A 16,963-nucleotide genomic window follows, 5' to 3' on the forward strand; every position below is an offset into this window, starting at 1 on the left:
GACTGGATGGTTTTGAGGTCAGCAGGCTACACTGCCACACTGCTGAGTTCTGCAAACCACTGTGCCAGGGAAAAATGACCCAGATTCTAGAGAATTAATAACATCTATCCTGGTCATAATGCGTGAATTCTCTTCTCTGTGTCCATATATTAGGCACAGACTGACTGTCTTCAGGTATAGTCAGCCCCACACACTGCACGACTTCCAGTTTTTCAAGTCTGAGCCTGGTGTACACATATGCTTTACTTTTATTTTTCAATGGCAAGAGAATTCACTTCACTGACATCCCTTGGCAGCATATGGTGCTGCCAGACAGGGGTGGGACCTGCACGGAATTGTAACAGCTTCGCTGCTTTTCTCCATGCCCCGATGATATGAAACACAATGTGGTAAGATCATTAGCTGTCTCCATGTGAATGCAATGATACCCAGAGAGTGTTAAAACAAAAAGGAAAACAAAAAAACAACCCCCCAAAATGTGTGCACGTGTGGTGAGGGGGAATAAGTGATTGTGACACAGTCTGAAACATAAGCATAACATTGGGAAGCACTCTTCCCCAGTCTGTCTCTTTATCAGACAGATGGCTGCAGAGCTCTAAGCGCATGGGCCTCTCAAAAGGTTCAAGACCAAGAGGATAAAGGGCTACATCACAGCAGTTTTCCATTATGTCAGTTTTTCTAAATGCCTCTTTGCTCTCCAACACTCCATTTCTCTATCTGGCTGACAGGAATCAAAAGTGCAGGGTGACTCCATTCCTCCACAAAGTACAACATCCACAGGCAGAAACATCAGCCTAAGAAGACTGAAGGTAGCTTGTTCCAGCACAATTCCAGGTCTCAAGGAGCAAGGAGAGTTGGGCCTAGATTACCTCCAATTGCTGCTTCTTAGTTCTTGATACCATAGTTACAGGATGCTCTGGCTTTGGCAGAGAAGCTAGCCTAACTGATTCTAACCCTCCTTGCTCCTACTCTTAATGTGTCTGTCTCATCCCCACATTTGACAGCATACCAGCTGGTGGAGGTATGCTGTTAAAAAAAGACAATGAAAATGACTTTGGTTAAAAATAACCCTTACTCTGTGTTGGGCCAGCTCCTGTACCCTGTGGTGGCAATCCAGAATGAACTACACAGCAAATACAAGCCTTTTCACTGAAGCTGTTCTCAGGGAAGATGTGGTACATCATAAATCAACCACATAAGCCTTAGGCTCGAACCAGAGGTAGTACTAGAAATGGGAATGGTTATAATAATAACCAAAAATATCTCTTGATCTACCCTGAAGACACATTTCACACCTACCAGCTTTCCCCCAGAATAAGAAACAAGGGAAAACAAGTGACCAAGCAGCAGTCTAAGACTTGTTTTCACTAATCAACACTGTTGTTATTCTCATCAATAGCTACTTGAATCTCAGCACAAATTGCATTATGAGGCACACAAACATTGCTGATTTCCAGCTGTTTGCAGTTACTTGCTGTAGTGTTAAAGTCTTTTTGAATAAATCTAAGTTCAGAAGCTATGGTTCTTGGCTTTAGCAGCACCAATTCAAAAGAAAAAGAAGTTACACTTAAATTCTCAAAATGTAATGCTCAACAGTTATTGATATGACGTATCTAAAATATGTCCTTTGAATTTTATTGTTTAAATAATGTGAAAGGTATATTAGATGCTAAGTTGTGCGACATTCAGATATAAACTGCTGGTTTCAAAGTGCTTACAATGTAATTATATCCATAGACTAATAAGAGTAGAAATATGCAAAAGAAAAGAAAAGCAGCTAGGCAAAGGAAAAGAGTACTTTTGAGTATGGGCATTTGTTTCTAGGACATGAAGGGGAAAGAATGCAATGGTTCTCCATGGTATATCAGGGAGATTTCCAAGTAAATAAGAGCACAAAAAGAAAGGCCAGAGTTTCCTGTTCGTGTGCTTAACAACTCCACAGGTCACTCTCCCCATTATGACCAGAACGAATGCTGGATGCAGTTTTATCTGGCAGCACTCCAATGCACTGAGAATCTATTCTGAATTTAAGTAATATCCTGACTTGCTCCACAACCAGCTGGGGACCTGTGACAATTGAAAGAGAGAGCCAAATTACTCCTGTTGGTTGCAACAGAAGAATAGGGCACAGCTATAGAAGATTTTTCATTCTCCTTTCCTGCTATGCTGATTCTCTGAGCTGTGCTAGACATAGCTGGTCATGTAAAGAAAAATAACACATCATCATCATCTTAACAAGCTGTGTGAATGTTCATAAAGCATCCAAGAACTACAACCTTTCATTTACTTGATTTTCAGAAGCTCTTTTGCAAAGACAGTGGAAAACACCTCCCTCTGCTTAAATTAGCCAAGATATTTATGAGTTGGCTGAGTTTGCTGCAGATTAGCCTGTGTTGATGCTGGAACTCCAGAACAGTACCTCACATCAACGCTGACCTTGCTACAGCTTGCACATCACCCAAATGAACTGCACTGCTAAACCAGCCTGAAAAAGCTGGTGGCAGCACAGAAAGATCCCATTAGGGACCTGCAATTCTCAACTAAATTAAATTAGCTTAATAGAATATTTGTGCTCTGCACAGAGGGCTTCCAAGTGACACTTAGAATCTCAGTAACTGTATGCCCACAACATCTATGCTTTCCCACTGAGATCTCAGTACACACATGCCCAGGTTTCCCTATCCAGCTCTTCCTTGTACATTGACGTTTCATTCAAGCCTAGGTTCGTCATGCTTTCAGAAGACAGAAACTATTTACATACACAAATGAAAGAAGCATTGAAACATTGACTTTTATTCCTGTAATTAGTACTAAAAATATTTTTATGGCTTAATTAGACTTTATGCAAATTTGATTGAGAAGATTTAATTTGGGGTTTGATAACCTGACTATTATAGTTCCGCAGTTGCAAATACACTCAAGAGTTCCATGCTGTTCTAAAGCTATGTCCTCCCTTTCAAACTGTTTTGTTTTTCACTTGTGGCAGGTTTAAACAATATATTTTTCCTTTCCATTTCCACAGGGTACAGTCCTTCAGGAACAGACTGCACCAGTGTGGATCTTCTGCAGCGTCCAAGTCCTGCAGCAAACCCGCTCCAGCGATGGTTTCTGTCTACATAGGGCCACAGGTCCTGCTAGGAGGCTGCTCCAGCATGGGCTTCCCATGGTGTCACAGCCTCATTTGGGCATCCCTTGCTCTGGCATGGGGTCCTCCTCAGGCTGCAAATGGGTATCTGCTCCACCATGGACCTTCATGGGCTGCAGGAGGACAGCCTGCCTCACCCATATTCTGCACCACAGGCTGCAGGGGAATCTGCTCTGCTGCCTGGAGCACCTCCTTCTTCATTGACCTTTGTGTCTGCAGAGCTGCTCCTCTCACATATTCTCACCCCCCTCTCTGCATTTCCCCCTGCTCCTTCTTAAATACCTTATTCCAGAGGTGCTACCACAACCAGTGATGGGCTCAAGCCTTGGTCAGTGTTGTGTCTGTCCTGGAGCTGGCTGGCAATGGCTCTATCAGACATGGGGGAAGCTTCTAGCAATCTCTCAGAAGCTGCCCCTGTAGCCACCCCCACCACACTCCACTGCCACCAAAACCTTTCCATGCAAAACCAGTACCCACCCCCAACTCTCCACTGAAAATCTCACTAACTGCAATGACATCCAGTGTAAATACGGTGAATCAGTGAGCTGCTTATGACAGGAGGAATCTCTGTACTTTACAGGAGTCTAATATTTCCCAGGCACTCTGACTGGGCACAGAATACAAATGTTAAAATCTGCTCAGGTTTTCTGTGCCTGAAGACTGCACAAAGTAGCTGAATGGGAAAGTGATAACCAACCCAGCATCCACCAAAGATTTTATGATACTCTTCAATAAGCCTGGGTGTGAGGCTAATAATAAGGGAAGCACTGGTCAGATCTGTGCCATGAAAGCACTCTGTGTGGACTAACATACAGCAGTGTTGTGAGAATTCGTTAAGATGATCCCCAGCAAGAGCAAAACAATTTCCACTGACAGCAGCAATATACAATTTTAGTATGTGCTGTGGAAGACAATACTTACCAAAAAAGCACTGCTTTTATGTCTGGGAAGAACCAGACCAAATCGCAGTAAAACGTGAAACAGGAAAGCAGGCACTGGCAGGCCAGTTTATACCATGCTTTGCCTCTGACAGTTACCAGCATACGGCTTAGCAAAGGAACCTCCATTTCTGCAAGAAGTAACCATTTGCAAAAGGGGATTCTTTTGTGTTACATGGAAGACACTAAATACTGACAGGTTTGAATTATCCTGTACCAATGCTTGAAAGTTGGAGTGGTTCATTGTAGAAGAATTCATTGCTTGCTTGATGAACCAACCACAGAGGTTGTGATATGTGCAGAGAAACAAGGTCAAAACTATCAAGCCAAAAAAATAATGTTCAGTAAAAGCTTTTAAAATTAAGGATATCCATACTCACGCCAAATGACACTCCCCCAGTCCCTCCTTCCAATATAGGCCTATTCTATTCATTTTTTAATTTAAACTGATGAATTTTATTACCTGGAAATTGAGATGCCCTGTTATAGATCAGCAGATGGTACCATAGTTAGCATAAGTGTCTCCAGATTTCCAGGCTACAGCTTTAATGGCTATGAGTAGTGGTAATATGAGCCCTAAGTCTTTCAACCAATGAATGGTACCATGGATATAAATGAGCTTAATGTGCCGAGAATATGAGGTTTCGTACCTGTTCCTTGAACTTGGTGCTATCCTTTGACAAATTACTGTTGTGGTCGAATGCTTTCCACCATTCCCCACGTCTTGTTTCACGTCCCACTGCCGGGGGTCACTTGTCTTTGCACTGAGAACGTTTACACCTTTCTTCACCTTTGCCCTGTTGGAAACAGCAGTTGGAAAAAGTTTACAAGAGAGTCATTCAGGACCATGATCTTCTGACTCAAGATTCTTTTCTCTATTCTGGCACTAAGTTTTTCCAAAGAGAAACCCATCCCAACACAGAAGACTCAGGAAGGTTCTGTTCATCGGTATCAAGACAAACTTGTGCTCCATCACTGCACAGAGGAATACTTCACTGCAGATTTTTAAATAACCCATTTTTATCCCATATGATATCCTTCTGGATATCAGTGCACAGGTTGTTGCTCTTCTGCCTGGCAATTCCCTTTGGGATTTCGAAGGCAATTTCCATTTGAAATCTCCAGTCTAGCGAGAATACAGCTGTTGGTTAAGACAAGACTTTGTAACTTGGAGATGTTCTTATAGGATACAAATTTCTGACACTGTTACTTGTTAAGTCTGTGGAAAAGTTATCAGGCATTATCTAGTGATGCTAATATTGCTAATGACCTCAGCAGTAACTGAATGGAGGATTAATTACAGAGCACTTCCTTTATTAAGGAGCATTTGTATAAAGATCTCCCAGCAAAGAAGTTATTTGGGTGCAGAACACTTAACTGCTGATCTTCAGTTCTATTACAAAGTATCAGGAATAAGGGAGATACTTCTACAGCTTTGCTCTTCAAAAGACACTGAGGGACAAAATCCCACCACCCCACCAGTCACACAGGACCATGAGCATGAGAGGGATGACAGTTAGGAGCACATGGCTCTGTGAGTAGCTTGGCCTCAGCCTTGGATGGTGAAGGCAAAGGGCTGCTTAACTTCATACTGTCAGAGTACGGTTATCACGGCCTCTACCCAGCAGGAACTGGCTTCCCCATAGCAAAAACGCTAAAGCATGGTGAAAAATTGTATTTTTAAGAAGTACTTATGCAACACAAAATGTTAGATATTGAGTAAATATCATCATTCTGTTAGATGTTGGTATCTTCTTGACATTTATGAGCACTCAGCACCTAAGTTCCTTGAAAAAAACCAGTCTTTTTGCTTCTTTAGACACTAAAACACATTTAAAATATAGTCATGAATGGTTGAGAGTATTTGTCTTCTTGTTGCAGTTTTCCAACAGCGAGACAAAACACAATTAGTGAAAGGCACTGAAAAAGAAAACTTTTCTTTTTTCTCCGTATTAAAGTGTAAGCGCTTAATTCTCTCATTTGTAACAGGAAATATCATGGAGCTTCACAGATTACTGTCTTGCTCCAGTAAAACCAGCACAAACCTGATGTCTCTCTAATGCTTTCAGCTGAATTACTCAGAAATGAAAACAGAAAAAGTAAAAGGAGAACCAAATCCATTATTGAAGGTTCATTAAAGCTTTAAGTTTCCAGTAAGTTTTCCTGCATATTACAGTTCAAATAAATGAACAATAAATAAATATCTGAGTAATAAGGAAACAGTACCACCAATCTTGGAATCTGTATAAATCCATCAGTACGGTTTTGGTAGTACGTATTTTAGGAGATATTTGCATGTATGTTAGGATATACTGGAGAGAAGTAAAAACTGATCATTTAAGCACTGTGTTCAGTGGTTACTTGAGAAGGGCTCTGAAATGTCACAACATCAGTCAAAATGAGGTTCCTCATGTTTGGATTTTCAACAGAATTACAACTTTGCCAGCAGCTGCAAACTGCTCTTTCACCATGTAGGTTGACATAGTCAATACCTGGGCTCCTGTTAATTAGGACAGACATTTTGTATAGCCAAGGTTAGTGGTAAAATACACTGCCAGAGGATGAAAGACCATGGGTACAATGCCATTTTGTTAATTAACTACACTATGGGGCATTAAGTTGAGTGGTTTTCACATATGCCATTATATAAAGCCCATTAAAAGGAAAAAAAATCCCTTCATCCCCGAGTAAAGTAGGCTATGTTTAGCGAGAAAAATCAATGTTGTGATTGCACTTAGCACTGGAATTAGGGTATGAACACCCAGAAGATTGAACTTCCTATATAAATATGCAGAAGCACAATTTGCAACTCTCCCTCTTAAAAGGGCGTTGAGTTTTACATAACAAGGTCAATGGATGAATTAGAATTAAGTCAGTACTGAGCCCCATACATTTTTAAATGCAGTCTGCACACACATGCTACAAATGTTTTCACTTAAATTTTTATTTACTTGGTGCTTGAGTGCTAGCAAGGAAAAGTCTATTTAATTCTTTACCAAGATTTGTTGACCTTGCTGTATGCTTGTGATTAAATATTAATTTTTTAAATCAATAGTGCCAACTTCATACATAAAAATCTGCAAGTTACATTATCTCAGTAAACCCGGAGCCTGAGGACCTGGAGGCCAAATTACTTGACAGCCTCCTGTATTTACCCACCTAATCAAGGCAGTATATATACATTTACCATGTTTGCTTAAGGGAAGCAGGTATGGAGACAATAAATGGAGATGACAAACAGCTGAAGTGCTCCAGGTTTCCTTAGTGTGTGGTTCCCCACTCCAACTGGATTTTTTTCCCCTTTGCCATGCCTGCTTACTCACGAGTAGATGGTTGGCCTTGCACAAATGCTTTGCTGCACAGCTCTACAACCTGCAAGTACCCACTCTCCCTAACTTGTCAGCCTGGACTTGAACCCAAAGTGGACTCAAATATTTTCTGTGGGTGTCCCTAAATTGCCTCTGTCCCTTGAGCTATATGCACTCCATGGCACTAGTAACTAAATCACAGCCTCAGGTCCACCGCGCAGTAACAAAACCCATCTAAGAATCCTGCTAAGAAAGTCACCTACATATGCACAAAACCTAAGGGCAGCAGTTCATTTATTTGAGTTTGATTGATTGTCTATGTGCTGAAAGTTAAGCACAGTTTTTGATCTTCTGACAAAAGCAGACCTTGCAATGGGAAGATGAAGGAGAGACTGTCATTAAGAACGGCACAGAATGCCAGAGGTCAGCTTCAACCCCACACTAGATAGAGGACTCCATCTGAACAGGGTTTTGAAGCTTTATGAACACATGCTAGCCAGATCAGTGAGACTTTCTTGCTTGAACTTCTAAGGTTATTAATTCATAACACAGGAAATCTCTGCCACAGCTTTGTCTCCAAATAACTGTCTCTATATAACTCTCAAATGGAGAATTAAAACATTGTGCTGGCATGCAGAACAAGCAGCACCTCAAAGACATTACAGAAAGTGTCTCTAGCAGCACACCTAGAAATCATTACTGATTTTTTTTTCAACAAGCAAAAACCTTTAATTACACAATCTCACAGCACTCACAGCAAACGCATTTGTGTAAATGTGCAACTTTCAAGCAAATATTTCATTTGCAAATTGAAGCTTTCAGTTGTATACAAAGATTTCCACTTAGCACCTTATCTTCCTAACATGTTAAACGCAGAAATGATGCTTCTAATGAATACATTCTGATCAAGTACAGATGAAAATCTAGCTGTTCCATTTCACCGTCCTCAAATTACAAGAAATCTCAGCAGTATTTAGACATAATACTATATAGCTGATAAAGACAGTAGCTGAAATGCAATTGAATCAACAACAGCCAGAGGTGGAGATGTGATTTATGATTTCAGGAGCTCAAGTTATAGTTTCCTATTTAAATTTAAATCTTAATCTTGCAAAACTGCTATGGCCATGGAAGGCTGCTGCTACCTGCAGCAGTGCTAGAGATGGGGCAGACTGCTGAGGACTCCACACAGTTCTTCACATGCTCTATGATTTTGCTAAGCCTAGAGAGAATCACCTCTCTTATTCCACAGAAAGTCATCCTCAAAGCACTGATCCAAGCAGGGCTGCATTGCCTGGGTGTGCTGTGATACAGGTAAGTAATCCACCAGCAAAGGAAGAATCTGAAGCTACAGGTAAGCTAACACCACCTGAGGCTGATTAGGAGCCCCTGGCTCCCTCATTCCCTTTAGCCTGGCACTAATACCAGCTGACTCACTGGCCAGCTAAGTTGGTAGCATTAATCAGTGAATGATTTAGCTTCCTTGATGGCTCACAGAAGATCAAATAAGCAGCAATGGCAGTGCCAGGGAAGCACAGAAGCACAAAGTGAGGGACAGAAGGAGGATCTTCAGCAGCAGCAGGTACCTCCTATGTGGGGTTAGCAGTATTGTCAAACCTACATAGCTGTGTGGGTAGACAAAGCTGCATTAAAGAATAAAAAGCTAAATCAATACTAAATTCCTATAATCAGTGAGCTCCATAATATCTGGAATAGTTTTTTCAGACACTAAACCTTCTGTTTCCTGTAAGACTGTTTTCAGAGGCCGATACTGAGCTCTGCATCTTCTGTGCTCCTCATAAATGCCATGATATTGTCAGCAGACTGGACTTTGATCTGAGAGCAGTCTGGTTTTAGATCAGTGACCACTGCTTTACACAGACAGGCTCTTCAGCTCACATCTGTTGTCCAAGCTGCTGTGCTGGAAGACTTTCATTTAGGAAGCATTCAAAATGTAAATATTGGAGACAGATGTGGGCTCAGCCTCACCAGGGGATCGGCTCCTCCGTGAGGTAGTCACCGGATCACGCAAGCCGAGCGTGGGCATGATGTCTCTCACCATGCAGGGCAAGGGAAAGGATGCTCTTGCTAAATCCTCTGCATTTCCAAATGTAAAATCCTTGTCTGTTTATATTTGTCAAATTGGTTTTTCAACTTAACAAATACTGACCCCTTTTGGTCAGTCTTCTCTGCAGCCTCAATGTTTCTTGTAACTCTTTGCTAATCCTCCCTTAGTTGCCCAGACTTGTAGAAGACCTTGACATTACTGACTGTAAAGGTCACGTTGTAAGGTATCACTGTATCTCCCAAACCCAGGCAGGCTCTCCTGGTGGCTGGTTTCTGGGCTGCACTTTACAGTAAGCCTCCAACCTTCCCGAGTTCTGCCAAAAAAATTTCAGCTTCTTCCTGCCATGATTTAAGTTCGCTTCTTTCCTTCTTTGTTCCCTGAGTAAATCAGGAGATTAAAGCCAGCTGCAGGAACCCATAAAATCCAGGCAGGAGACTAACCACAGCAATTAAGCAAGATTTGTTTTATTAAGTAAATCTTTTTCCTTTCATCTTTCTATGTGAAACGAGTTGATAGATCTCAGCGCAGCTCTGAAGGAACAGGGCAGACGTCTGCCTGGCAAAACAATACTCATTAGAAGCCTCATTGCTGGCTTTAGCTGAGAAGCCAAAAGCAGCACAGTAGAATATGACCTGGCTAACCATGCTGACCTTTCAAATACGCTCCTTTAATTTGCAAAATACATGGACGGAGTAAGTGTGATTAAGCAGCTATGGGTCTGCTTAAGGAATATGGGGGATCAAGTACCAGCGTGACTCTGTACATGCCCTCAGAGCCCTGTTTGCCTCCATCCTACTCTAGCAAACAGATTTCCACCAGTGTGTTACGTGGCCACCTCATTGCTGCAGAGGTTTTCATTTACAAGCCATATGCACAGGTAAGCAGCAAAAGAGAGCTCGGTCTCAATGGGGGAATTCAGGTACTAACTTTATTAGGTAATAAATCACTGCTGATAGTAGTATTTCAGATTTGGTTCCCATTAAGAAGGTCAGTCCAAAGGGCCGTCCATGCAAGACTTTTGTTTTCTAGATTTACAACATGGGCTAACCATTAGCAAAAGTGGAGATCTTGCTCTTCAGAGCACACTTTCCGCCTTCAGGCATTTTCTTTCTCATGGAGTATCCAGAAAAGGCCTTTAGGAAACGGCTTTTGCAAAAAAAGGATAAACCCCCTTCAAAATGTCCAAACAGCTCATCTCTAGGTATTCTGTCCTTACTCTTCACTCTTTCCCCTTTTCCTTTCACCTCTCAGCGTGCTGATCTATTTGAAACAATGAAAAATTTCCATGTCAAAACAAAAAAAAATTGAAATATTTTCCTTTGAAAATGCAGAAACCAAATCCTGAAAAACCTCCAAAGCAGAACACTTAAGCTTCTGAAATACAGGTGTAATTCTGTGAGCAGCTGAGCCAGATTTCAGTAGTTCTGAAACCTCCTCTGTCAGCTGAATTGGACTGAATTCAGCTTCCCCAAAACAGCATATTCTGGTGACTTTACTGTCCATCAAAATTACATAAATTCCCTTCCATTGCCAGTGAGGAATTCTGGGATTCAAAACTGCACAGGAGCTGTTCTTTTGTAGTGTTTCTTACATAACTGAAATTCCCTGAGACCCTAGGAAAATCAGCTGTCTTTCATTTCAATGGAATAGGTGCTTCATATCCATTGGGAAGCTCTGAAGAGCTCAGCTGCAAGGTACGAGATGGATGCTGTCAGCTGGGTTTTGTTTTCCCCTTAAAAGAAATCCAGTGTGCTTTAGGATGTTCCAGTGACAGTTTGGTTTGGGCTGATTTCTGCAGTTAACTCTTTGTGAGCATTACAGTCCTCTGGAGGTGGCAGGTATTCCATTATGTATTTGAAAAAAAAATGAAAGAGAGGTGCTTTCTGTGAAGCTTGGATACCATTACTTAAGCCACAGAGATAGTAATTTTAACCTCCTAATATATCTCATGGCAAAGCTGCTTTCTCCAAGCAATGAATGTTAATAGCGAAGGGATTACAAGAAAGGCAGGAGGAATAAAAACTAAAAAATATATAAATAAAAGCAGGAGGGAACTACGCAACACAGAGAATCTGGATTTGTCTTCCAAGCTGAGAGGAATCCTAATCTGAATTTACAACCTGATAACATTCTGCCTTCAGCAAAGATAAACACTGTAAACTCCGGACGTTCACAGAACTCGTCACAGTGCTGCTATTGCATTTCACTCCAGCTCATCCCGCTTTCAGAGAAACAGTCACATTCTGGCCCAGATATTACTGAGGGATTCTCAAATCTACTGGTTGGGTTGAGTATCTGAACCTGAAACAGGCTCATAGGAGCTCAAAACATAGCTCTTGCAATGGCTACCAGAAACTCTACTTGCCCTCTGCTCTGGCTAATTGCATTTATGGGGCCACTCAGATGCCAAACCCACCTAAGTGGCCCCATAAATGCAATTAGCCAGAGCAGAGGGCAAGTAGAAACCCACTGCTATTGATCTCAAATTATCAGAAGAGTTACAAGATAGGAGACAAGATGTCTCAAGGTAGCAAACACCAAAATCATGTGCCAAATAACTTCAGTTCAGCTTATACCTTCCTTTTCTTAACATAGTTTCAAGAATTCCATTGGACGCAGCAGTTGTCACCAACTCCTACAATTTTACATGAAGTCTTGCAGGGTTTAGATACTTTTTTTAAAGCCTTTTGTAATTTGAAATCAAAGTAACCAATAGGTACAAGTCAAAAATCCATCTCAAGGACTCTGCAAGGAACTGAAAGAAGTTGATCCATAATCACATCTAGATAAAGTCCCCAATAAGTCTTTGCTACAAGATCAGTATCTGAGTGTACTCTCATTCCTAGATTCCTCACATGAGGAAACTAGACACTACACTGTCTGCTTTGCTGTCTGTTGAGAAGAGAGTTGGAATAAGCATCTGTCTCACACCAACACATGCTTGCAGAAAGACGCATAAGAGAGAGACAGTGATGGGTGTTGAGTAAACAAAAAACCTACCAGGGTGAATCCAGAGTGTAGATTCAGCTACACATGCTGAATACAAGCTGATCACCTCCACAGGTCTATTTTATAGGACCAGAGACACTTTTTAGATAAGTAAATGCTTTGAGATTATACTCCCTACTACTTGCAGTTTCTGTTCTTAAAAGTAAGAAACCTCTAAGCTGCATATTTGTGACGTTCCCCAGCTGACAGAGCAGTAGCAGTGCTGAGGGAAACGCTTAGTTTGCAGTGGTTATTAGGATTATTACCTAGACCCCAAGCAACATTCTGAGCAATCTTCCTGTGCAGTCCCTTTGTGGTTTTAGTCCCATCCACACTCCCCCCTCAGCAGCTGTCATGAATACAGTTTTGCTATATGAGAGTTGTGTTTCCTTTCCCCTTACAGAAATATACTACTGCTGAGATCAATCGCTAGAAAAAGGAAGGGGCAAATGTCATTAAAACATCAAGAAAGAGAGAAGCCATTCAGTCAAATAATTGTTTCAAATGTTACATACTACAGTACATATTTGTACAAGCGATGAAAGAAAAGACTGATTATCAGGTGGTTCATCCCAAAGATGCAGCACTGTCTCTGTTGTACTCTAATTAGTCTAACTTAAGTTCACTCAAGGATGGAGCATGTTACAGTTTTCCTGGAGACAGCCCCTTCCAGGCAGTTGGGAGTTTGCTGACCCTGTGTGTGCTGTAACAACATGTGCTTCCATTCATTTAGACCAACTTCCTCTCCCTCTGTCTTTGAAGTATGGAGAAGCACCAAACAGGGCAATGTTTTAGCACAGAGGAGTGGCAACACTGTAATCAACAAAGCAGAAAGGCAGCTAAGAAAGATAACTGTAGAATAAAATAAGAATTATGGCAACATGAGTCCTTTATATCCCTCATACTGCGACTCCAATGTTTGGTAAAGATTCTTGCTTTGCTCATCATAATCCTCACACTTTTATTTAGTCACTTTGAGGCACATTAACACTGCTGCTATTCTTTGTTTCAGAGCAAGCACACCTTGTGTCATAATCTGCATGCAAGAGTGTGATAGAAATGCTACAAAGATGGTCTAGGGGGATACAGCAGACAGAACTGCTAGCTTTTATGTTTGAATTGAGTCTTAATCTAGTAAAGGCTGGCAGTGATCTGTACTACAGCTTCCAAATTGGGCTCTTTCATGCTTTAAGTGTAAGCAGCAATAGCACAAATCCTTGTGCCCTGAGGCAGCTGCTGGTAGTTTGTGGATTTAGGTAGAGATCTGAAGCCCCCTAGACTCCAGTAAGTCAGCAAAACCACTCCTGCTGACCTCAAGGGCCTTGGATGAGATGCATGAAGCACACATGGGTTTCCATGGGGTCACCACCTGGCCTGCGGGAGCCGGTGGGCACTGTCAGCAGGCAGGGCACGTGGTGGAACCTCCTGTGTCTCAGGAGTGAGAAAGCAAAGCTAACAAATTACAGCTGGGATGTGGCTCAGGGACTTGGGGTTATGTAAAAAACTCTCTCATCTTCCTGACACTTCTTTTGTAATTTAAACAAATACTTGTAATTTTGTCCAGAAGTGACTGAATAGAGAGACAGATATCATTTCCTGTTTATTAAGAAATACCTCAAAACCTGGTGGGTTTACCTTGTATGTACATGTATACACTTGTCCACAGATACAACTTGTCCACAGACACAGGGTTTTCTTGTTTTTCTCCACTTGATTTTTTTCCATGTGTCCCTCCACATTTGCTTTCTCTTGGCTTTTGATACCTCTGCATCTCCTCTTGTAATACTCCTTTTTCACTTCTCTCACATCTATTTTCGCCTTCCTCTTTCATTTAGAAATGTGACTAAACCAGCTGAGTCACCACTGAGTTCCAGTTCTAATTCCAACCCATCTATGCCCTTGCTGTCCTTAGCAGGATTGAAAGGACACCCTGAATCCAGTCCTAGATCTTCAGCTTCTCATTTGTCTGACCTCGGTTTGCAGTTATGCCACATGATAGTGCAAAGGCTTTCATTTTATTTTATTTTGTTCTCCAAAAGAAACAATAATGCCAAAAACTGATGCAGTTTTCAATAAGCTGGACTCATGGCCAGATGATATCTGATGCTGCCAGATGATAAAAACTCAGACAATGAGGGGTCCTCTTTAGAGCGGGAAGTTTTCATGTCCAAAAGCATTTGCTGAGTTAAACAAGTAATTTCTCTCAACCCCTAAACAGTTCATTGTTGAAGAAACTATGTCTCCACCTTGTGATTACACCTCTCTCAGTTACCTGTTCCCCTTCAGGATGCCTTGTTTCTGGCTTTGGAATAAACTGGCAGAAAGCTGACTTGTCTTGGCCGGATCTAAATAGCCTTGACTAATGCACCTCAACAAAGGGAGCCCCTTAAAGTCTTTCCACATTAGGTAAGTGGTGTCCAATTCCTGTTCTAGGAAACCAGGAATAAATATCGACTGTAAGAGAAATGAGCCTCAACAGCTGTAGGACTGTTACACCAAAGGATTAGGTACAAGAGCTAGGGCAGCAATTCATTTGGAAGTTGCTTCTGCTTTTGTCTGGTTTGTCTTACTCCAAGTATTTGACTGTAACAGCAATTACTGCCACAGAGCATCTCAACCAACTTCTCCTCCTCTGCCCACATAGGGCTGTCAAAGCCATCTTTAACACTAATGACAGCCTATCAAATAAAGGGTCTTTCCTATAGAAACTTTCAAGAAAGAAAGGGAATAACAGCTGCAGTCAAAATGAAGTGTGACTTGACACTTTTTTAAACAAGAAACTCTTCGCCCTTTTCAAAAGGCTGAAAAGTTTTTGCATGGAGGTGGGGTTGCCTTAGGAGTCAGCAGGCAGATGTCTGTGCATTAGAAACCAGGAGCCTTCCCTTCACTGCTGTACAGTTGCAGGACCAAGTTTTTATACCTTTAATTTCCCAGGCCTGGATTAGGTCATTGATATTATCTCAACCACCATTGTTGGACATGCCCACAGGCAACAACAATTCCCTTGGGCTATCATCAGCCATTTCAAAAGGACCTTTTAAGGACCCTTTTGAGACTGAGCCTGCTCTTGAAGCCATAATGAACAGAGCAAGTCTTGAGAGGTCAACAAACTGCTGAGCTCCTTTGACATACTGCAGGAATCAGCGGGAAGATTCTGGGATGTATCAAAAGAAGACCAGCTGTCGGTGAAAGCCAGGGGCAACAGCGTGTTCCTGGATGCAGATATTAAGGTCATTATACACTTCAAACACAAAAAACCACCCACGAGATAAAATAGATCAATACATTCGCAACTCTCATTGTGCTTATTCCTTCTGTTGGTGAGGATTACAAACCAGAATAAGTCACATTCCTTTTATCATCTCCTGGGGAGTCTTTTTCTTTTCCTTTCCTCTCGACGACTCTCCCCAAAAGTCATTTCAATTCATCCAAATGCAGCCAGTTACTGACTGCAGGGATGAAAATCATTTTGTTTCCGCTTGATGCAGCAGAAACACACTAGACCTAAATAGCATATGACAGGGCACAACACAAGCACCTGATTTAGGACTGCATAGGCTTCAGCAGCAGCAAAGGATTCGCCTGATGAAAATGCTGAAGCAGCTACTCCCAACACTGTATGAGACTAATAACATTCCAACTGAAACACTGGGTAAACAAGCGCATGCACGGATAGGCGAATACACACAGAGCATCCCCTGCGATCAGACTTCAGTGCTGCTACAGAACCTGAGCCTTAACTTCTTCAACCTCCTGTGCATATTTTGTTTATAGCTAAAGCCATCTCTGGATACAAGAGTCTTATCTGGAGATAAGGTTGGAAATGTCATGAGTACATTACAGCGGTTCAAACAGCAGTCACTGAACATAAAGAGCACTAATATGTATCATAATTCATCCTCCTGCTGCTCCCTGCTAATCTGGGGCACCTGATTCACAACTTTCAGATGCTCAGGACTTGCACAGTTGCTGCACATTCTTTTTTGGGGCCAAAGATCAAAGAAAAGCAGTGTGGGGTTGCAGTGATCCTCCACTCCATTTCTATGCCATTCTGCCAAATACTTCTAGAAGCAGGTGAGGAAAGACTTGGTCTACAGGTCTCCTCTTGTTATAGTAACAAAACGCGTGTTGTAAAGGATGTTTTAGCACTGGCCCCTGTCTACCAGAAAGCTCAGCAGCCATAAAGGATGGTGTTACCGGATTTGCACATTCTGTATGCCAGCCTAGGTAATGCCTTCACAACCTTCTGCTCATCTCCTAAGCTATTCACTTCCTTCTTTAAAAGGCCTTCGATAAAACCCCTAAGAGTTATAGGGTGTACAACCACCAAGGATATAGAGAAATGACAAGAACAAAGAGAGGAATATGAATAATATACAGCAGAGGCCATTATTCTATGTGCTGAGGGAAAGTGTTTCTGCTCCTTAAAAAAAGGAAGGATTTATCTTCCCCTGGATCAGAGGTGACAAAGCTAGAATGTTAATGCTAGAAAAACACAGGGAGGGCAGGAAGAAGG

At 41.8% G+C, this 16,963-nt stretch overlaps 1 protein-coding gene across 4 annotated transcripts in view; it reads right to left on the reverse strand.

The window, feature by feature from the left end:
• TMEM132C (transmembrane protein 132C) overlaps positions 1-16,963 on the reverse strand; it is a 204,188-nt gene that overhangs the window by 87,297 nt on the left and 99,928 nt on the right. For 3 of the 4 annotated variants that reach the window (XM_062631606.1, XM_062631607.1, XM_062631608.1), the window contains exon 3: positions 4,734-4,880. In XM_062631606.1, the coding sequence (XP_062487590.1) occupies positions 4,734-4,880 (147 nt within the window). Of the gene's footprint in view, positions 1-4,733; positions 4,881-9,380; positions 9,492-16,963 lie in introns of those variants that run through there. The other variant, XM_062631609.1, reaches the window with a different exon arrangement.

The sequence above is a fragment of the Pezoporus occidentalis genome, unplaced genomic scaffold, assembly GCF_034315485.1.
Source record: "Pezoporus occidentalis ecotype Australia unplaced genomic scaffold, CSIRO_AGI_Poc_V1 ctg37, whole genome shotgun sequence".
Lineage (NCBI taxonomy): Eukaryota > Metazoa > Chordata > Aves > Psittaciformes > Psittacidae > Pezoporus > Pezoporus occidentalis.